The sequence below is a fragment of the Hippocampus guttulatus genome, chromosome 10 (genome assembly GCF_054856545.1).
Source record: "Hippocampus guttulatus isolate MCC_2025c chromosome 10, RoL_Hgut_1.0, whole genome shotgun sequence".
Classification (NCBI taxonomy): Eukaryota; Metazoa; Chordata; class Actinopteri; order Syngnathiformes; family Syngnathidae; genus Hippocampus; species Hippocampus guttulatus.
Window position 1 is genome coordinate 9512022 of NC_141270.1, and position 22974 is coordinate 9534995.

The window sequence follows — 22974 nt, forward strand, 5'->3', positions numbered from 1 at the left end:
TACAACGCCTAAGTATAGTTCAGTTAGATGTATCTCTTAAGTTCAATCAATTTTTTTCCCTTCTTTTTTTATAGTTCAATATATCGTATTTGCTCTTCAGTTACAGGACTGTTTTTAAACACTGAATTGGGTACAATTTGTATTTCAACTTTATGTGTCATACACTTTATTTGTATCATTAAGTAGCCTACTTTTTTATTTCTTTTACATTTTCCTTTCCCATCTTTCTTCCATAGTATATTTTTGGGAACGTGGGAGCCGAGTAGTCATGCTTGGTCATGATAATTTAACACTTATCCAGATAGTTCTTTTGTCTTGCTAAAAGCCATCAGATACTCATAATTGATGCATAAATCAAATTTAAAGGGCTGTATGAAAAAGATCTAACAAAGAAAATGCTCCATTTTGGTTTTAATTGTATCAATTTAATATGTTCAACATTGAGCGGCTTGGTGGTCGACCGGTTAGCACATCCGCTACACAGTGCAAAAGTCTGGGGTTCGATTCCAATCTCCGGCCTTCCTGTGTGGAGTTTGGATGCTCTCCTCGTGCCTATGTGGGTTTTCTCCATGCACTCCGATTTCCTCCCACATTCCAAAAACATGCACGGCAGGCTTATTGAACACTCTAAATTGTCCCTAGGAGCGCTGACGGTTGTTCGTCTGTGTGTGCCCTACGATTGGCTGTCAACCGGTTCAGGGTGTCCCCTGCCTACTGCCCCAACACAGTTGGGATAGGCCCCAGCACGCATGCGACACTCGTGAGGAGACGCGGATTAGAAAATGGATGGATGAATGGATGTTGAATATTGTGCTTATTGTTTGCAGAGAGGTACACTTGCACTACTTTATATCGAGAGATGTCTCTAATATTTTGACTCGTCATATTCAGTTGCACTCAAAATTATTACATTCAAAAAAATCCTAATTATTTATTTGCAATTGCTACAAACTTAGAGTAGTTTAACAACACAAATTCGCTCAACGCATCCAATTTTGAAAGCGCTCACTATTTATCGAATGTGTCCATCCTCATTATGTGTCTGTACATTTTTCAAATAGATGGATTAATATACATATGGAGTTGAATTACTTTGCGTGTGACTGAAAATAACTGCAAAGTCTACCATAACCAAAAGCTAGAGAGAAATTAATCCATCCCACGCATTGTTGAAGAGCAACTATTTTCCTCTTTGTTGCAAGAGTGCATACCTCACATCCCGCTTGTTTTTGTGTCACTGACAAACCTCTTGAAAAACGTGCGGGCAAAGAAGAAGACCACAGCCAGTGGGAGTTGTCGGGCAGGATTGTGTGTATTGTGAAAGAAACGCTCATATGTTCACACAGTGTTATAGCGCTAAATGCCAGTGGGGGCCAAGAATAAATTGCCTGTCTGTAAGTATTTAAATGTAGCCTTAAGTCTTGATTTACGCCTGTAATTCGGGGATGGCAAAACACGCAGCGAATGTTACAGCTCGCAGCAATTTATGGCTCAGCCCAACACCAAAATGAATATTTGTCTTAATTGCTCTTTGAGGAAGAATGATTCTGGCCTGACTTTGCATAATGTTTCTGTTGCGCAGATGTTGTGCCTGAGTGTGTGGGCTCCAATGAAAAAGCACAGCTTCATAGTTTGCAGTTGCACTGCCATTTCTTTAACCTACAAAGACATTGCAATCATTACAGCAATCAATTTCAATGAATTACACTTTGTAGAAGCAGTTTCGCACAGTTTCTTTAACCCTTTCAGGGACAGCGGCTACTACAGTGGACAGCATACCACGTTATCAGGTCACCGGGTGCATGAAAGGGTTCATGAGATGTTTTTATACAAGAAAGTGCATTTTTTTTTCCCTATTAAAAATACATTACTCTTTTGAGGCTAGAATGGATTTGGGGTATTTCAATACATTTTAATGAGGAAAATGTGTTTGAGGCAGCCCGGTGGTCCAGTGGTTAGCGTGTCGACCTCACGGTGCAGGGTTCGATTCTGGCTCTGGCCTCCCTGTGTGGAGTTTGCATTTTCTCCCTGTGCCTGTAAGGGTTTTCTCCGGGTACTCCGGTTTCCTCCCACATTCCAAAAAAAGCTGATTGAACACTCAAAATTGTCCCTAGGTGTGCGTCTGAGCACGGATACTTTTGGTGCTTTGTGAAGCACGGCAATATCTCTCTAGTCGCTAGTCGCAAGCTCAACTGGTCCATAAAAAAAATAATAAATCCCTCACAGTCTTTAAAGCCAAGTCCTGAGCCACCGTCGCCCCCACTGACTTGAAGTGGCAAACCACCGACAAACAATAGTCAAAATGAGACGAGTAGCTGCTGACACCACGCGAAACCTCCAAACACGGCGTTTGAAATGTAATTATCTACACATTGTATGCACCGCATGAAAACACAAACCCTCCCACTTCTAAAACAATCATCAGCTCCAGGCCACCATCATTACTTGCAATAAATCACATGAAGGTTGTCTCAGCATTTGAGGCAAACCGCCCGCTTAGCCTCCCCTCGCGCTCTTCCGTCATCTCCCCACACACTCACAACATTTAGGAAAGCTGGGGTTTTCTAAATGACTAAAATTAACACAATGATCTACAATTAAGTTAATTGATGCTTTCACCAATGCCCATTAAGCGCTCATTAGGCATCTCTCGGTGGAATTTGACCGCACAAATTACAGGGCTGCGAGAAAGACCTCCACCGTGGAGAGGACGCAAACACGAACGCAGTGACGAGGGAGAAGTCTGACTTATGGATGCGCCACACAGGGAATCATCTGCTGAACAGTTGTGTGTAGTGAAAGAAGTTTCAGCTTCCACATGATGTGGGCCTTTTGGTCGGGAGAAAAGTGAACTCGTTCCTGAGCAGGTGAGTCCAAAGAAGGGGACAGAATGAGACAGTCAGTCTGGGGCCTTGTACCGTGTGATCCTCACACTTTCCCAGCTACAATGGAGGTGGTGACAGCTGAGGAAGAGGGAAGAGGAAATATACTCACACCCTTTGTCATGTATCTATCTGGTAGGTAGAGGAAAAAGTCATCATCCCCCCGCCCCCACACACACACACACACACACAAAATAGACTTGCCCCTCACTTCATGTCTATTTCATGGCATTCACTGACCAGAGTTGTCATCTTTGTGTTTATGTTTTTATTTATTTATTCATTTATTTATTTGCCTATGGCACTGTGTTTTATTAGATTAATCATTCCCGACTCACTTCACAATAAGTATCACTTTGGCAAATAGTGAATATATGTAAAAAAAAAAAATACTTTTAAAAAAGGCTTCAAGCTGTTTATTGCCACTCCCATTTGAAGTTTACAGTCAAATTAAACGTAAAATTAAATTAAATTTAATTAAAAAGAATTAAAACTTTTGTAATTAAAACAACCACGGAGCTTAGACTTTCAATCTCCTACCTTCATGCTAATGCTAATTAACACATATATTACGGCGCTAATAAGGCTTTAAGCAACGGAATGAATACACTCGGTGTAGCAACACATATATAAAGACAAAATAACAGTGCTCACAGTCTTTTTTTTTTTGGGCTTTTTTATGATGCCCCGAGTTGTGCAGTGTGACAAAAACGGTTCAATTCTTTCATTTGTATGTATGTAAAATGAGTTACTCTGCAATTCTGCCACAAGTGAATGTCTTGAGAAGTGTTCATCCACATCTTGCAATTCCCAGAGTATTAACAATAGTTTTTCTGATGCTAGATAGTTGGTTTGCCGAGCTGTTCTGCGCCTCCCTACTCACGTGGATAAACCATTTAAATGTGTATTATTATGACAGGCATAATAATTAGAGGGAACGCACAAGAGATCCGCTCAGTCTCAATGCAAACACACACCATTATCCAGCCTTCATCGCGCTCCTCGTAAACTCAGTAAACATGTGGAAGTGGTTAAATCAAGTTAAATAGCAATTAAAAGTTGTTTTGCCATGTACTGATTAGGTATATTTTCCATCACGTGTTTGGGCTTTGAAAAGACAAACATTCTTGTTCAGGTGGGTCTTTGACGAAGAAACGCCCCCTTTCTGATAAATCGAGCAAGTGTGACGAGCAATATAAGCACGAAACCTCAGTAGAATAAACAGCACTGACCCTCAAGACAAACTTAATGATGGCATCTTGGATTGATGTCACTAATTCTGTCTGCTACAGTTTAGTCTGCTAAATTCTTTAGGCTTATGAGATTTTTAGTCACGCAACCGTCGCTCAGGTCACCTTTCCTCAGACAATATCACCAGGTGTCCTCTTTCACCCAAAAAAGTGGAGATTTTCTGTTGAACTTCATATTCATTGTATTTAGTAGATGCAGGGCTGTTGAAAATGGTTTGGTCAAGCTCCCGCACTTTTTTGTTGATTTCATAAATTAACAGAAAGATTAGAATAGAGTAAAATGTCTTTTCGGACAGACCATTACGGCAAAAAATTTGTAAAAATCACGAAAATGGACATTCGTATTTTTCACGGGGCAGTGACGATATGTGAGGTTGCTCACAGGACATTTTTAGCTGATGTTGGCATTTGACGAGCATATGGTGATCTGTTGAGCAACATGATTCAAACAGTTAGCAAACTCAGTGTGTGCTGTTTAACAAATATAAAGTTGTTAAAATTTCTGCAAGTTATTATTTTTATTTTTTTTAAATCAATTGATGTTTCGCAATATCCAAACACACACATATCCAAGCTGACTTGGGGGTGGGCTACACGTCACAGGGGCACAAAGTTTCACACTGACAATCACATCATGGGCAATTCAGTCTTGAATGAACCCAACGTGCATGTTTTTCGAAAGTCGGAGGAAGCGAGAGTACCTGGAGAAAGCACACACAACTACAGTATGGGGAGAATATGCACGAGCGCAGATGCAGTTTTTATCCGAGGACCGCCAACAAATCGGGCGCCATGCCACGGTCAATGAAAACCATGTCCAACAAGTTGGAGCTCCACCAAAATGTGCCTCCCAAATCTTGATTTCAAACCATTATCATGTGTGACATTAAAGAGCAGAGACTTCAGTTTATCAAAAGGATTAACTCCACAAATGCATTTTTGTCATTGGCGTCTCTCAACTGCGAGGAAAACATGCTAGCCCCAATGAGAAAAATTATTTCCAGATACAAATGAATCAAAGACCAACCAACAATTTGCGTTCGACCTCGGAGCTTCCACTCGACGGTAAATTATATGCAGCCACCAGGATCTGTCCTTGCCTTGTCACAAATACAGTTTTTGTTTTTTCACTTTGTCATTGTCTGTTTGTTGTTTACACTGCCGTTTTCCCTATTTTCCGGTTTTGGGTATACAATTCATGAAAAATGAAGCAGATTCCATCCAATGTCTTAGAGGACTTTTTTTCCCCATGTTGCGATTAAGTGGGACTTGGTGCCTCAGTGCGAACCAAACCAATGAATTTACAAGCTGGGAAAACAGTGACTTCAAAGTTGCTGAAAAGCTCTGTAAAGGCTGAGTACGACTGCAGAGTCATGTGATAATCATTTTCGGGGTCATCACAACAAATGACACCTTTCCCGCAGAAGAAAGAGAGAGAAATGCCTCCAGGATGAGCACATCAAACGCTGTGCCCCCCTCCTGCTTCGCTCAATGAATGCCTCCTCGCTGGGGTCCATGGCAGCCCCGGTTGCCAGCTGGAGTACCCTCTAACCTTTAACCCGTGACCCCCAGCGGTACAGAATTCATCACAGAGCTGTCAGATCAATGTACACGGCGGGGAGTACTTCCTGCGTAACGCCGCCACGACACCGGAGAGGAAGGATGTGCACAGGTGTTGAAAACTCATACAGGTGCCACTGATTTCCTATTACGCATCATAAAAATGACCTCGGTGACATCACAGGATTCCACTCAGTGGGCACTTGTGAGTGTGTGCATCCGTGTGGCTTTGCGTGTCATGCTCCCATCTGTCCTGATGCTTCTGGGCTAAAAAGGGAGGATCCTGCTGTTCCTTGATGGAAAGCTGCCTGCTACAGAAAGATCCGGTTACAAGAACTCGGCGCTTTCATCCTTATTAAAGAAACATGTGCCTGCTCTGCGCAGCTTCGTTGGCAAATTTGACTTCCTTATTATCTCTGTCAATGGAGATACTTCCTTGTCTGTGCCAAAACTACCAGGGGTGATGAAATGATGGTGGATGAGTAGTGTACTGGCAAAGGCAGAGAAATCAGTGTGTTGGATCAGGGAGGGGAACCTATCGTCCATGGGCATAGATTTGAAAACCAATTTCAAAACGTTCCATTTCTCGATCCTATTTTGACAAAAGCAAGTCATAGAATTGGGATCATATTTAAATCACATTTTTACACATTCCTTTGAGATCATTTGGATGAGAAATGGCTATGTTTATAATGTCAGCTTTTGGGGTACATACTTATGGCCTTTTGTAAAAACAGAATGGCTCATTGATAAGTAAAACATTTCTATGCTCGTGTCTGACCTCAGGTCCAATGTGCATGTGAATGGATGAAACTGAAGAAAACCCTGAATCCATTTTGGCGTACTTGCTCAAGGACATCTCATCTATGCTTACATCCGCTCCAGCAACAAGCCCGCACTTAGAGTATTGGTCGAGAGCAGGTCTGCCACCATCACATACGTAGCTAAGGATAATTTATCTGGAGCAATTGCGCTGAAATGGTATTTATAAGTCTGCAGTGAATTGACTTGTTTTTCTTTTAACACTAACTCGATCAGCAGTGAGTGATTCATCTTAACTGGAGCGGGGGATAAATGTGTAACAGCACCATAAGTTGTGTCTTCGGTGATAAGACCTCTGTGGTTGGACGTATTTATATAATGTTACTGATAATGAAGAGTCAAACAAGGCGGGAAGAGAAAAAGAGCAGAAGCACAACGCTGGTGATAAGGAGCAGTGATGTTTACAGTGTATTTCAAAGTGATTTAGAGGTTCGGAAAAAGAGCCATGTGGAGGACACAAAAGGTAGTGGCGATGGACTTTTCTCTATATTTTTCATCAATTGTTAAGATGACTCATTCTTATTTTATTTGTAAATAATCATTCATTTATTTACAGTGACGTAAACTTTTGTGTTCTGTAAATCCGGGTTGCAAGCAGTATGTTTTTTTGTTGTTGTTGTTGTTTGTTTTTGTTGTTTTTGAAATACCAAAGAAATGAGTAAAATGCATTTGAAGTGTATGCCCGCAGTGTTCTTTTGTAATTAGCATAACCCAGTACGGATATGCGTTGCGTCTTCTTCAAACAAGCCAGCCAACACAAGATGAAACCCCGCTAAAAGGGGCTATTATTACATTATTGCTTTATATACATGTAGGCCTATGAACTGATCCCTGCGGAAAGACGCTCGCCAAAGTGGGATTTTACTGAAGTCCGAAAATCACTCCCAGCTGGCCCGCGTGCAGGAAATGCGCTTTCGTCTCAAAACCTCAGAGCAAATAGTACATGAAGTGCGGCGCGTTCGCGAGCATGTCTGTCCTCGCAACTAATGTCTGTCCTGGATTTTAAAGCATTTTATGTCCTTTAGGGATGCGGCCAGCCATGTGTTGCCTTTTTGGTGCACCCCCCCCCCTCCTCCCACCCCCTCTCTTAGCTTAAGCTAGCTGTTCAAATGTGCTCAGGATACTTGAGAAGAAGATGCCAGGTTTAGGAAGGTGTGAGGGATGAAGTACTGCTTCCATAATGATGTCAGCAATTGCTGTGGGGTCAGCCACACCGTGACCGGGGGTCCTCGGGGATATTTAAAGGGTCTAGTGGACATCTGAGCGGGCTTTGGCCTCATGCTTATGAAAGCAGTTTAGCAATGGCCCCGGGCCAGCAACAACAGAGTGGAACTGATTAGGGGAGAGAAAGAAAAGAGGAAAAAAGAGATAGCGACTGATAACATCTCACCCTGCGCAGCGAGAACAGACAGCTTAAGACGCTAAAATGGTGTTTAAACCTCGTGCCAGATGTAAACAATAACATTGAGGAATATGAGCGAGAACTGTTTTCGGAAATTGCAGTGGAAAATAAAAAATCAAAGTCAAAGTTTGATTCGACTTTGAACACAGTGTGCTGTGCAGTGTATAGGGAAGTTACTTCCAAAATGTAACATATTGTATTATACATTAACAGTCATTTTTACTTCAAAGAAATGGCATGACAAAATGAGAGCTTCTGAACTGTAACGTGTACCGCAATTTCTGCTACTTTTAATTCCACCAAAATAGAATTCGAAGTTATGAATTTGAACAAGAATGCCAAAACAACAGGTGCAAATGTTGACAGGGCTACTCGTCGAAATTTTTTACCGGCGGTTACGAAATACAAATAATTTTTTAAATTAAGGGATTAAAATGAAATTTATAACTCAATTGCGAGTAAAAAAAAAAAAAAACACAATTCAATCTCTTCATAAGCATTTCCAGAATATGCCATTTTGGCTGCACAACTTTAGATATTAGCACTGATGTATCTCTGATTGCATGATTACTATTTTTTCCAGTATGCTACTCATATTAAAATTATATATACAGTATATATAAAAATTACCGGAGAGAATGCTTCACAATATTCTATATTCACCAATAATGGACATCTTTTCCAGGAAATTATCCCAGTTACAGAACACAAGAGCACGGAAGTGGCTTGCCTCCTGTAGTGTGAGACAACCAGAGAAAGGTTTGTCTCGCTCCGTGTTCTTGCTCCTGGGACAGCCAAGTAATTTTTTGCACAACTTGGCCATACGGGGAAACCTGTCCTTGTTTCTAGGCCCACCACTGCAGAAGATTCTGCTGGCTGGGCTCTCTGCGTGCACTGGAATGAGTGACAAGGTGTGGCCCTGCTCACAACGTAGCTCCGCTCCTGAAATTTCCTGACGTAAGCGATGACTGATACCTAGTTAAAATAACGATTACAGACTGACAGAGTGAGGATTAGAATTTGTTTCATCTTGTAATAATGACGGACTGACATGATGCTCAAGCTGCTGCCGAATGACGGGTATTAAAATTTACTGACACGCTCACCTCTGGTGTTATCATGTTATTACGATATAAATCATTAATGATGCAAATGTATTAAAATTGGACCCCCCGCCCCCCCCAAAAAAAATCTAACATTTATGATTCCAGTTCTGAGGCCAAACTCGCGGCAAGAAACAGAACAAAAAAACTACAAAGATAAACATGAATCATGACTCTGACTCATTCTTTTATTATGATCAAAATCAACCGGAATTCATTAGAACAAAATGACCATGCAACCACATCGTAATTTACTATTTACAAAATTTTTACTCCCTCTCCCTTCTCTCTCTCCACCCCCCCCCCCCCGGACCCCCCCCCCCCCCCAACATCTCCACTCCGTTGCCAACTTTTCTTGTGTCAGTGAAGGCTGTTGCTAATAAAAGTTAAAAAGCAGATGAAAAGGAGGTGAGAGGGTGTGGAGGGAGGTGCATTCTTTCCTGCGAGCATGGGAAGAGTGTGGCTAAAGGGAGTATTGCATTGAAGGGAGTCAACGAAGGGAGGTGCTCATGTTCCGAGTGGATTGGAGCAGAGTGTCGCCCGTTTCACACATGCGCACACACACACACACAAACAGTGCAGTCAACTTTTAAAAACACAACGATTACTTGGGAGATGCGAGGATGACAGGAGAGAGACAAACACCCCAGAGGGGAGAGAACCACGCCTTCCCAAACTTGACTGAGCGAAGTCATCCTCTCCTCTATCCCCGATATGGTTATAAGCGACACTATAGCGGCACCCAAAAAGCTCATCTCCATCTTCTCTGTCTGGGAGGAGAAGGCGGCCATTGTGCGCCCGCTCCTCTCTCCCCAAGTCAGTTTCCTATTGAGGCAGTGAAAGGACCTTTGAGGGGCCCCCGTTTTGGCTTTGCAGCTCACCTGCAGAGGGGAAACTATGGGTCTATTCTGAAGCCCAGCAGCTGCCAGGGCACAGAGGCTGGCACCCAGTGGGATAGAGAATAGCGGCCGCCGACTCTTTCAATATGAAGCCACTTAGTAACAGAAGGCATGTGCCAAGCCTGCAAAGGCAGGATGAGGAGTCAGCCTTTGAAAATATCAGCAAAGACCCGTCGTCGCTCCTTTCTTCCCATCCTATCTCCGCCTCTGCTCGCTTAGAGCGCGATGGAAAAGGAACAGCACGTCGGATCGGAGTCTTAAAGCCATCACACCAGGCAGGATGACAGAGCCCAGAGTGCTGGAGAGAGTTGAGCAACTTCAGAGGCAGCAGGCCCGCAAGACAAAGCCCCCTTTTTTTTTTTCTGTCTGCCGCCTAGCTCCCACACTGGCGCTAATTTATGATGCCCTCACAGCGATTTCCACAGTCAGAAAAGTTCAATTGTGTTTTCCAGCTCATTAACCATCAAGCACAACAAAGCTTTCATCTTCTCCTTCGTCCCGCCGCTCTTTCTCTCCCTCCACCCATCATTTGGTCTTTACCCCGCTGTCTACTAATCTGCCTCTTGTTTCAAACATCCAATCTTAAAAAGATGAAGTGGAGGAGGTAAAAACGGCCATTCTTATTAAAACGAATGTCTCTCGTAATTTACGTTTTGAGCCTTTTTTTTTCTCTTTTTTTGTCATCCCCAAGTTTGACCGTTCGCCTCCTAAGCGAGAATTTAATGGTTGTTTATTCAGGGGCCTCTGCTGTGCCCTCCCATCTCTTTCACAGCTCCTAGAGACAACGTGGCATCTTTTGTCATCAACCAAGAATCAGCCCAACATATTTGTTCGGGTTGTCACGATGCCGAGATCACAGGAACGACCTTGCATTTTCACACAGACACATGTAGACGCGGCAAACATTTAATCAATGCTTTTGTCCACAGACTCCCACGTCACATCTCTACATTTAAAAGTACAGCAACGACACGAAGGTCACTGAAGTGGCAGGGTGACAGACCGTCACGCTGCGGCTCTGATCCACCAACGGCCTAATTGAAAGGAAGTGAACACAAAGTGAATCTATTCCCACCATCGAGAGCTACCACATAAGTGCCCTTGACTAAAGCATGTAACCCCAATTTGTTCCAGTTTTGACTCCTCCAAGCCCAACCCCATAACCGCCTCGAAGAGACGTCATACCGTCATTTTTTTTCACATAAAAGATAGCTTCCCAAAGACTGATGAAAAATGAATCCAAGACACCAAAATTTCATCTGTAGGCCCAACACAAGCCAATTCCAATCTTCAAATAAAATCAGCTTTAGCCTTACCCACATTGGAACTTAACTTTGTGAATTCCTTTGCTGTAGTTGTGAATGTTATTGTAGTATTGTTAAGTGATGAAGGAAAAAGAGAGAAAAAAACTACTGTAGATGATCACAACAAAGAAAACCATTTGATAGAATAAAAGCGGGCAAGGAGCGCAATATTTAAACAAGTTTGGTAGTATGTTTGAACTGGCCTACCCGAGCTGTATCGGGGTAAAAATAATATAAATATATACAATGTTTTCAAAATGCTTCAGTCACTCCAAAGAATGGGTAAAATGATATCAGGTGCCAATGCAAGAAAAAAAAACCCATAAAATATTACAGATAATAATAATAATAATAAATACATCAATAAATGCACTAATAATTAGGCAATATTAATAATAATAATAATAATAAACACATGTAATGAAATGTGAATTGTCATGCCTATCTCTCTACAAGCACAGCAATTGGATGATGTGCCACGGACATGCTGTACCAAAAAAGTTCTGTTTTTCTTCTTAGTTTTTAGGGGATTTGGAGTTGAATGCTTTATACACTCATCGTATAGTTATGTTGTGTTTTTTATTTTCCCCAAGTATCACTGATGTAATGTACTGTATATAAAGTACATTTTCTGCTGTTTGCCGTGCATTACTACTCTCTAAATACCTGTGACACGAAGCTATTATTACAAATGCAGTGTCAATGAATTCCTCTATGTTCTTCATACACACAGTAAATATCATCACTGCCTTGGGGAAACCTCAGAAATGCAAATTTGATCAATTTCACATTTTGTTCTCAAATCCATACGATGGGTTAATCATCATGTGCGTATGTTGATTTATTCATTTCAGATTTTTTTTCAAAGATTACATAATCTCCATCTATTTGAATTTAGTCAATTAGAACATTTTTGTGAGATGGATCAGTATCACACTCCCCCATCATCTCCTATTGAGCATGTCCGATTTCAAATTGTCTTGTTGAAATGTGGCCTAAACTCATTCAACAACCCATTGCCATTCATACACAATATTAGTGTTGTATATTTAAGACAAACGGGCCAAAACATGAAGAACAGAATGAGACTCCACAACCATTTGCAGAAAAAAAAAAACAATCAGATCTAGTGTCTGTTTGCATGTTGTTGTCGTAATCCATTGTGTATTGGCTACGATTATGAGAGGTTTTTATTAACAATATTTTAGAACGAAAACCTTTGAGAGTGTCTCAGGTTTCTCGCTGCCTTCGGTCCAACTCCTGTCCTGTCATCACCCTCGGACGAATGACGCCAACTTCGACTATCATGGCCAGACAAAAAAGGGAGCCTGTGATAATTGTCCATCTCCAGCCTCTTCTCGTGGCTCATGCTCTAAAGTCTTCATCAATGCCATTATCATCGCTTAGAGTCCAAGTCCCCTGCCCTGCTGTCAGCACCCATCCTGAGCTCACCCCAGCACCAGGTCCACGCGGTGGTGTCTGGTTCCACTCGTTCCCCTCGTCTCCAGCCAGATCAGAACAATATACAGTATCTGTGTTCACCTGTTAGCACTCCTCGGCGCGGAGTCGCTGTCAATCCAACACTTGGCCCGACGCCATGTGGAACACGCCTCCCTGTCACCAAAGCCTTCAACCCGCAAAACGCACAGGAGAATCGCAAGCCGCTCGCCCCTCACCTGTCAGCACTTTCCGTGGCAGCCGAGTCATGCTAACATACAGAGGCTACATGAAGAGCATTTGAGTACATCAACAGACCATCAGGTAATTACAAAGAGTATCATCTGTCGCCTTTGTCTCACCGAGTGTCTAAATTCATGCTACTGCATCAATTTCTCAAAACGTTTGCTCCAACGTCGGGCTTGGTGTTGGCTGCCAAAAATCAGGAATTCATCATGAAGAATATGACGGAATGGATTATTTTTCATCATATCTTGAAGCAATTAAGAAAAAAAATGAGCTACTAATTTGCTGTGGAAAGAAGAGAAAATAACATCAAATCAAGCTATGGGAAGGTGAGCGATGACCACATGCTCTACCCGAAATACAACATTGGCATTAAAAACAGGGGTTCCGAACATTTAAAGAGAGATTCTCTATTCCTAATCAAAATAACAGTGTATTGTTTTTAATCCTGAACAAAAAAAATGTCCTGTCCCACAAACATCTGACCAGCCATCCTGACTAAACAGCAGCAATGTTCTCCTGTCTCCGCAGAGGACCGCTGGCGGTCTGACAGAGTCACCGCCGGGTTCTTGGTCACTTCCCTGACAAAGGCCCTTCTCCCAGATCGCTGCGTTAAGACGGGTGGCCAGCTCAAGGAAGAGCCCTTGGGGTTCTTAGCTTTCCCCTTACTCTCAGAAGTGCGCCTCAGAGATCTGCAGATAATTCTTATGACTTCATGCTTGGTTTGTGCTCTGACATGCGCTATCAAATCCGGGATCATATAAAGGCAGGTGTGTGCCTTTCCAAATCGTACAAAATAGCTCACGTCTGCATGAACTTAACCAACACTTGAGCCCGATGTAAAGATAATTTCAATGGCATGTGAGCTGTTATAGATGGCGAGGAAAGGATGTCATCCAACATCCTTTCTGACGAGCCGGTGTTGGCACTCACATACGCACGGGATGATTTTCTGCTATGCTTACTTTTAAAGATGTTACACTCACACCACAAAACTCCCCTGCCGCGCGTTTTAGAAATGTTTATACCAGATGACTCTGCACCCTCCCAAGGTCTTCCCAGGAGAAGCATGCCAAAAGTCTAATGAAATGAGAACACTTTTTTAAATGAAGTAAAGCCTGCTCCAACCTGTTTTGTTTGAGAGGAAGCCCACACTTATCTCATTAAACAATCCTTGCCTTCGCAGAAATGAGCGCAACTTTGTCCACTCCAAATTTACACGGCGTGTTACTAATGCTGAAGCTTTCATATTTACAAGCCAAGATGACAGAAGTAGAGATGGACTAAAGTCAAAGGGTGTCTTGTCCCTCAGTCAGCCGACAACATTTCATTACATACCGAATATCATTCGGCTATACGCAGTTCCTACTTTTATTCTTTCCACAAATTATTTTTCAAAGAAAAATATTCAATGATGACTTTTGAGGAATGTGCATGCTGCTGTCTGTGCGAGTGACAAAAATAACTACGTACTGTATACATTTAAAATAAACATAACAAGCCCGCACAGCCATCCCAGATCCTTTTTCAAAGAGTTGGAATCAAAGCCAAAAGTTGCTACGTTCACATTAAGGAGGGAGAATGTCATGTTCAACACTAAATTACAGGCACTGAAATGTTGTCTGGTTACTCAGCAATCTATCAGTCACACATGCACATGAGCGCACACACACACACACACACACACACACACGAAAAGAGCAAAGGTGGGAGGGACGAGGGGGTGGCGGGTAGCTACAAGGGTTGGGGGATAGACATGGAGCAGACAGGCGCCAGTCACAGCAGGATCAAAGCAAGAAAAGTACCCCAGGGAAAGAAACGGTTAACTCCATTTAACCAATTGTCCCACAGATCGTCAGTGTGCTAGTAGTGCCCCCCTTGCCCCAAATAAAATTGAAAAAAAGAAGTTCCCATAAGGAGAAAAAAAAACATATCAGGTTTCTCACAAAACAATTTGACTTGAGTTAAAGTGCTGCAAAGCAAGATCCATTTGGACGGGCCTCTTTAATGGGGCCTCATTTGATTTGGGGTTTCACTGTGGTCCAGTGGATGGCAGACAAAGTCCACAATAGGTTGAAATACGGCCAATACGCAGCCATAGATCATTTCATTAACACTAGGCCAGGAGGCAGAAACTTTACAGTGATTCCAGTGTATTCGAGTACTGTAAATAAACCGGATTTGATCAATTCCTGCCCTTGATAAAAACACACTGATGAAAGTGTCCGCATACTTTCAAACACAACTGCTCAGATAAGGAAGCCTTGATCAATTTTCAGAGCTAGCTAGGTGAGTGGGCTATGACATGAGTGACACTCATCTTGCCAGTGTTTAGATGGGGACAATAGCATCAATTTCTTTATCCATTTATCTTTATTTAACTCATTCACTCCCAAAGACGTTTTTAAACGTCTTTTCAGACTTGGTCTAGAATTGGGTGGTACTGAATGACTTTTAACAACAATTGTGTGTAAGTTGCCGCAGCGACAAAATATCACCTGGAAATTGGAGCAACTCCACTGAGCTTCCATGATACCGACAGAATGTGGTCATAACTCTGTCTTTTTTTTTTGTGGAAAACAGGCATTTTTGGAAACTTGCGCGGCAAAAATCCAATTAACAGTTGTCTATTCCACTGATTCCCAGCTCATGCTGTGTCTAAAAATGACTTACCTATCCCGGAAGAGTCAACTTAACCAAAAAGACAAAACTAAAACTGTAAAGCCGCAGTTTTGCAATCACCGTGAGACGACCGCGTGTGGTGTCATCCCCTTTCAGTCATCTTTTGGTTTTGAAACAAAACTTTTCTATTTTGAGTGACTGACCGATGATTTCCTGTAGGCATCCATCAATTTTTACTAGAAAGCCACAACCGGGGTGTGACGTCATTTCGGAATTTTTTTTTTGGGGGTGGGGGGGGGAGACTCATATTTCATCTGAAAACCGAGGTACAGTATTTGGACTGGAACGCAGCCCATTAAACTAGAACGTATACAGCCGAGCCATTTGGCTTTTCTACCTTAAATGCGAAGGGGAGCCAAATGGCTTGATAAGTTTTGGATGAATATCTTCACTCAGATGTGAACAGCCCAGCAATTTGCGTTTTCAAATTTCCATAACAAAAGGGCAAGTCAAGTAGCTGAACCAGTTTTTTCGCCATTGTTCACCATCCTGCCATCATTGTACTATGAATGTGGCAATTATTCTCTACTCTGTACTCAACTACTGGGGGAAGGGAAGTGATGTTGCTTTACTTTTTCCAAGGAGAACGCCCAAACCATTTAGCCTTGAAAAAATGTGTTTATGGCTACATAATTTTGAAATTTGAGGTCAAGTATAATATTTTGTTCAACTATTGTTGAAGTTATTGTAAAAATGGGTTTGGGAACGAGAACATTCTTCCAGTAGTGCGATGTTTTTTATTTACCGCAATTTAAAATTTTCGTACAGATCTTAGCAAGAATAATGGAAGTTTGTGTCCCGATGGAAATTTCCTTTCATTTCATTATTAATGGTTCTGAGAATATGATGCTGACAAATCTTTGAGTAACACCCAGACGTACAGCTTATAAGTGAACATTTACTCTGGGTTGGTTTGTATCACTTCAACCTACACTGGTGAATTGATTTTCGAGTGTTAAATTAATCAAGACTGAATATTGACAGTGTCAAAGTGTCCTTGGAAGAAAACGATGTGCCACCCCGGACTAAGAGTCATCAGCACAAGAGAGTAAAATGCTGACTGTAAAATGACTGAGATACAGTAAGGAATGTCAAATAACAGGGGAAACCCTGCTGGAATGTTCAAAGGGACGAGAGTGCAAGCAATATAACATTTTTAGGGTCTCAAATTAAGCCCTTGGCTCGAAGTGAGCATCACAACACTGTCATGAGCTTTCCTGCCCTATCAGAGAGTTTGGGTGGAGTCACGGAGAGCCAAGACAGAAGAAGGCTTGTGGTACGGTGAGTCGGGAAAGCACTTAACTCCGTGTGTAACAAGTCGGTGCGTGGTCCTATCATAAAAAAAGGAATAAAAAAGGCAAAAAACACTTTACTGGGGTAAAGCAAGCAAACATCGACGGAGAGTGAGGAGGGACTTTTGATTGTATGGCACCTCAACTGTGCGTCATGAATCCTGCGCAGGGATCGCCACCTTCGGCCGCACCGGGGGACATTACCGCGGAGGAGCGCGCCTCGGGGGGATCCGCACCCGAGCAGCTCGACTCGTCACCTGTCGCCAGGTGTAAAGGCAAATGTGTGGATCTGCCTTTCAGCGTGGAGTCGCTCATGTCGGACCGGACGCAGGCTACATGTCAGCAATCCACGGAGTCCAGCGCGCGGATGGAAGAGGACGCGGAGAGAGCTTCGCCAGTGGAACTTAATCGGTTCAAAACGGAGAACGTGGATGTCAACGACAAGGAGAGCAGCCCCTGGTTACAGTCTTCCTACGCATCACCTCCCAGTGAGTGGAAGCACTTAATTATTGATTAATCGTGTCCAAGAATTACAGATATATTTACCTGTATTTATTTATTTATGGTGGAGTAGATCAGGAGGGCTACAAGTAAAATAAGTGGTTTCGCGCACTGGGCTAGATTTGATTTGGTGGATTATCATGTGCAGTACATCCACAGGTCAGTTTAGGTACATCTGGTAATATATAAAATATACCGTATCCTGATTACAAAAAGAATATACTTAACATTTGTCTACATTTATTTTATAGATACTAAAGCGTCTTCGTGTTTTAGTAAATGTTAAAACGAAAGTAATATTTTAAAGCGGTGCATAAAAATACAGAATACGTTTTTTGGGGGTGGTTTAAACAAGGCTTACGTTTCACTGAACTGCAAATCCTACTTTAATAAAATATCGTGAACGTGTTCCTGTTGTGGTAGAAATGCACTGCAAATACTACCGTGACGTGTTTCTAATATTTTTAGCATCTCAATAAAGATAAAAAAAATATTGTAGATACTCCTCTTCTTATTACACAAGGCGTCGGCAAACTACAAAAGACAATGAAGTGGACGTACTGTTATCTCAGTACCAATTATAGTCATTAGCCTGTTATATAATTTATTCAATTCTGCAAGCGTCAAAGCAATTAAGTGTCCACTGAGTGTATAAATATCTCGCCCCCCCCCCCCTACAGCTATTATGCAATTAAAATTGACTTTCTGGTGAAAGGATGCGATTGTTAATGATCTGTGTGTCCTCGCAGGACTCCCCAGCCCGAGCCACTGCAACCTGCGCAAACACAAGAACAACAGAAAACCCCGAACTCCGTTCACGAGCACTCAACTGCTGTCCCTGGAGAGAAAGTTCCGCCAGAAACAGTACCTGTCCATCGCCGAGAGAGCCGAGTTTTCCAGCTCCCTCAGCCTCACAGAGACACAAGTGAAGATTTGGTTTCAGAACCGCAGGGCAAAGGCCAAGAGACTGCAGGAGGCCGAGTTGGAGAAATTCAAGCTGGCAGCCAAGCCGCTGCTGCCGGCCTTCGCCTTCCCCTTCCCCGTGAGTGCACCCATGGGCGCACCGGCCCTCTATGGGGCTGTGAATGGCCCGCGACCTGCCTTACCGGTTCCAAGACTATTCGGTGGACCCTATGGGATGTACTACTTGTCTTAACACCGCATTGATTGGACACTCTGCGGGTATGAGTGTGTGTGCCTTTACATTTAAAATGATCTCCACGCCACAAAGCAACATGTTTAATTAAGAAATTTACGTGAGAATATTTATTTGGTTGGAAAAAAACTTTCATGTAAAATTGTTAACAATGAATAAAAACTATAGCGAATATATAAGCCGTTAAATAATTTCTAGGAGGCCTTAAACATTTTACACTTGGCTGGTTAATTAAAAATGGTCATTTTTGCAATGTAAAAAGCTGTCAAAAACAACAAAATGCATATCTTTTGAAATTCCCTTTAAAATGAGATGTTTTCTGTAAAAAATCATTTCTTAAAAATGATTATACTTTTAAAACTTAAGTTAAAAAGCAGAAAGTGAAACACTTCTGTGTTTTAACTTTGAATGGATATTTATGTACAGATTTTGAACAGGATTTACAAGCCAAAAATGTATTTTGTGCCCATCCTAAAATGTTCATCCAAAGATACAAGTAGCCTGTCCAACAGCATGGCACAGAAGAGCTATATTAAGCAATAATTGTATTCAAATTTAAAATGGATCATGACCTTTCCATGTGAATTTATAAGATACTCCACATTATACAAAGTCAAAATATGTTTGTTTCCCCAACATTAATCATTTTTACACTATTGACCTTTAAATTCAAATTTACTTTTTTTCCCCTTCCAAGACAACAGCAAGCACCATTTGTGTCTGTAAATAAAAAATGATGACTTATTTTATACTCAAGAGTGATTAAGTGTATTTTATATATACTTCTTGGCTGACATTTTTAAGGGGCACAATTAAAGTTTATTACAAATATACTGAGGTTTGTTTGTATTTTGTTTTAAAATGTCAGTTTTGAAGCCAGACAATAAGTAATGTGTATGTCACACAAAGGACTGCCTGAAACAAATGATATTCAAATGCAAATAAATATTTTATTTACTGTCATCTGAAATAACCGAGTTCATATTTGTGATTTCTGAAAATGTTTCATTTCCTCCTTCCTCTGTGACCTCTGAAGCCTCGAATGGAGCCGTGACCAAAGCACACATTCGAGGGAACCCTAGAGAGAGAGGAGAAAAAAAGTAAAGCAAGATTGTTCAATTTAGAATGGAATATTTAAGTGAAATTTGAATTCTAGGTCAAAAAGCTGAAAATGACTGAAATGCTATGAAAGCAGCCCCGCTAACCTGTTGGAGTATCGTGGTTTCAGATGCTCATTATTTGTGTTGGGACCTGCTGCCAGCTGCTCATTATTTGTGTTGGGACCTGCTGCCAGCTGCTCATGAGAGGCGCTTTTTTCAGTGGAGGAGCTCCCTGTCGCAGATGCGGGCATCTCCATGGATTCCTCTTGATCTACCTGTTTGGACTGCTCCTCACAAAGTACCTCACACGCATGATCCACTACCTCCATCGCTATGTCCATTTGCTGCTGCTGCTTTGCCTCTCGAAGTCTGACAAAATAAATTGAGACATTTTAGCGGAATATTATTATTGTTAATACTAAGAATTGTAAACAAAGGTCGCAACTCACAAGTGAAACAAAAAGTTACTTTGGAATCTCAACAGAGGTGGGTAATAATATGCTACATTTACTCAGTTACGTTGAATTATGGAACTTTGTCGGAGTACCTTTAAGTGAACATACTTTACTTTCAAATTAAGTATTTTCATTATGAAGAAAGAGTGCTTTTACTCTGTTACGATGAGCTACCTTCTGCTCACAATTTTTATTTTTACCTATCTATATTTCTTTAAAGAGACCTGTGCCTCAGGTGGTATCACATGACTGAATATGGACTCCAGTTTATCATTCAAACAGAGCCAGGCAGTCACATGACTGGACACAAAGTCTCCATGTACTGCCCCACAAAGAGGCAAAGTTTTCAAAATGACTCAGCATTTACATGAGGCACAGGAGAAACAACAGAGGAAAAAATAGCTGGGTTAATCTCACAATAGAACACCATTTGTGTCTTCATTAGAATCACACTCTCATCATGACAATAATAGCAGAATAATGAAACTTGGAGGTCTTATAAGTGGCCAACAATTGCAAACATACGGTACAATTTTAAGTATTTTGAAATATGTTTTCTGCTTTTTATGCATTTATTTTATTGTGTAATGATGATTTTGGGATGTCCCCCACATTATATTGCTCACTATTGTGCACGAAGACGCATTTAAATTATCCTAAATCAAAAAAAAATTTAACATGGTTTTATTGCGCACAACAAGTGCCCTGATAAAATGAGTAACTGTGGTCATGTAAATTGTATTTTACTAATAAAAATGAACACTTTGCATGTGTCCTTGAAAATGCACCCTGTCATTACAGGGTAACAGCCACTTTCGAAACTGTGATGTTTTCAGTGACATTGCCACCTACATTAGGTAAAAATATTGGTGGGCAATGTCTTAATTTGCAGATCCGTTTTTTATATTTTTGTCTATCTGGCATGTATGATCTTACTTTTTGTTCACTCAATACTTACCAACACTTACGCTTACTCAAATAATTATTTGAAGGAATACTTATTACTTTTAATTGGGTCATATTATTCTATAAAGTAAAAGTAATTGAGTACAACTTCATCGCCTTCTCACCCCTGAATCAGTATGAATGATTTTAAATAAACTAACACAGTAAGACAAAATAAAAGCATACTTATATTTAGCTGTCAATAATATGTTTATAGATTATATATTGATAGTTATATATGTAGATAGTTTACGTACTATACAATCAAGATAAACATGTACTGTACATAGAGAACGCTGCTGCCATCTACCGAGCAAATGAATTAAGTGCAGTCTCACCCTGTCTCTTTTTTGGGTTTGTCAAATCTGAAGTCTGGAGGGTACTTGTGAATTTGTATCAGGTGGTCCTTCCGAAGTGCGCTCGTCCTGAATTTGTCTTCACAGCCCTCCACCAAACACTGGTACTGTAAATCACGCGTGCCATGTAAAGCCACTTTCCGTAGACATACCGATTGTGAAACCATTCACAACATCGGATTCCTCCACCAAGGAACTCAGTTTTGATTCTCGTGTTTCGTACCATGTCTTGCCGCTGTGCGAGGACTATGAAGAGAGAGTCATGCCACTCCTGAATGTGAATGTCCAGGAGGCGGGCGGTGGGAAGTGAGCGCCGGCAAATGGAGCACACGTGTCTGTGTAAGGAGTTGTAGTGATGCTCATACTCCTCTAAAGTGCCGTGGACTGCGTTGCAGCCAGAGATGTGACAGGCAAACTCTGAAACACTGGAGAAAGAACCACACAAAAACGTCTTGAACTTCTGAGCCCCTGAAAAATACCGGCAATCAATAAAAAAATTACTGTAAAACCCAATTGATATTTTGTGTATTTATATTTTTGTACTTGTACATTCCAGTCTGTATTTTACTTAAAGAGTTGAATCATTGTATTACAGTACTTCTATTTTTTACCTTTTTTAACACAAACGTATCTGTACTTCTATGTACTTAGATCCGTTGTTGAAGTACTTTTGCCACCGCAAATTAAACGCTCGAGCAGTCTAGCTACCCACAGGAGATGCATGCGTACAACTGTCATACCTGAGGGTTTGTTTGTCGTCGATTGCCTCTGAAATATAGAGGTCTTGAAGGTAAAGATGTCTTTCAACGTCTCCATCCTGAAAATAAAATGCCCACTGAATTAAATGGGAGTACAGTACGGTTTCTTTTAATTCAAAAGTAGTTCAGGTTTCGTTACCTCAAACAGCTCATGGTCCTTGTGAAGGTAGATGAGCTGTGGGCTGAAGTTAAACGGGTTCTCCTCCTGCGAAATGTCGTCAGTCGTGCAGTCTTCATTTTTGCGGTTCCCTACCGTAGTCAGAAACGATTTTGGTTGTAACATTCCTGTTTCTCAACGTCCACGAAATCAAAAATGCATTTTTCGTTCGCCGTTTTGGTTGCAGTTGCGCGTGTCGCTGAATGATGACGCTGGGATTAAAGACGGAAATGGCGTCAAACTGGGACCAATTTAAATTAAGCTGATGATGACGGACTTTATTTTTTAATTATTTCTATTATTGCCACAAAGGCATAATCGAATATTTGCAAGTGTTTGAGAGGGATAACTGAGCACCGAAGGTGTATTTTCTGGATTAATTTCTGGTATATGCAGTACAATAAACGGCCAGCAGATGGTAGCAAACACGCTGCTCCTAAACTTTGTCCGACTCATTGATTTTTTTTTTACATTTAATTTTATTTTATTATGCCCCATTCAGTGTCAGAATGCAGCCGTATATATGTTATATTTCTTTTTCATCAGATGATCAATCATTTTGAATTCGTTGTGCTTGTATTTCTAATGCTTGGGATTTAAAGCAGCTTTGTGAATTTTTACTGAATCAAACAATCTTATTCATTATGGATAGGTCCTAATTTTAACA

The 22974-nt window shown here is 41.3% G+C and overlaps 2 protein-coding genes across 3 annotated transcripts; one reads left to right on the forward strand and one right to left on the reverse strand.

Moving 5' to 3' along the window:
- The first annotated feature begins 16891 nt into the window (after window positions 1-16891).
- On the forward strand, window positions 16892-19509 carry msx3 (muscle segment homeobox 3). Its single transcript, XM_086122768.1, has 2 exons — window positions 16892-17367; window positions 18130-19509. Exons 1-2 carry the CDS (start codon window positions 17013-17015, stop codon window positions 18534-18536), a joined length of 762 nt encoding a protein of 253 aa, XP_085978894.1. The 5' UTR covers window positions 16892-17012; the 3' UTR covers window positions 18537-19509.
- Window positions 19473-22518, reverse strand: znf511 (zinc finger protein 511). 2 transcript variants are annotated; one of them, XM_086122767.1, is made up of 7 exons: window positions 22290-22518; window positions 22133-22209; window positions 21616-21817; window positions 21375-21499; window positions 19821-20005; window positions 19742-19787; window positions 19473-19614 (listed from the first exon to the last, which is right to left on the reverse strand). In XM_086122767.1, the coding sequence occupies exons 1-7, from the start codon at window positions 22431-22433 to the stop codon at window positions 19542-19544; spliced, it is 852 nt and encodes a 283-aa protein (XP_085978893.1). In that variant the 5' UTR covers window positions 22434-22518; the 3' UTR covers window positions 19473-19541. The 2 variants fall into 2 exon arrangements, with proteins under 2 accessions (XP_085978893.1, XP_085978892.1); XM_086122766.1 differs by having other exon boundaries at window positions 19742-20005.
- Window positions 22519-22974: the final 456 nt, after the last annotated feature.

Coding starts and splice junctions, on each gene's coding strand:
- msx3 (XM_086122768.1), top strand. CDS start 17,013: ATGGCACCTCAACTGTGCGTCATGAATCCTGCGCAGGGATCGCCACCT. Junction 17,368..18,129: donor TTCCTACGCATCACCTCCCA/GTGAGTGGAAGC, acceptor GTGTCCTCGCAG/GACTCCCCAGCCCGAGCCAC.
- znf511 (XM_086122766.1), bottom strand. CDS start 22,433: ATGTTACAACCAAAATCGTTTCTGACTACGGTAGGGAACCGCAAAAAT. Junction 21,818..22,132: donor GACGACAAACAAACCCTCAG/GTATGACAGTTG, acceptor TTCTTTCTCCAG/TGTTTCAGAGTTTGCCTGTC. Junction 19,615..19,741: donor AAACCACGATACTCCAACAG/GTTAGCGGGGCT, acceptor CTCTCTCTCTAG/GGTTCCCTCGAATGTGTGCT.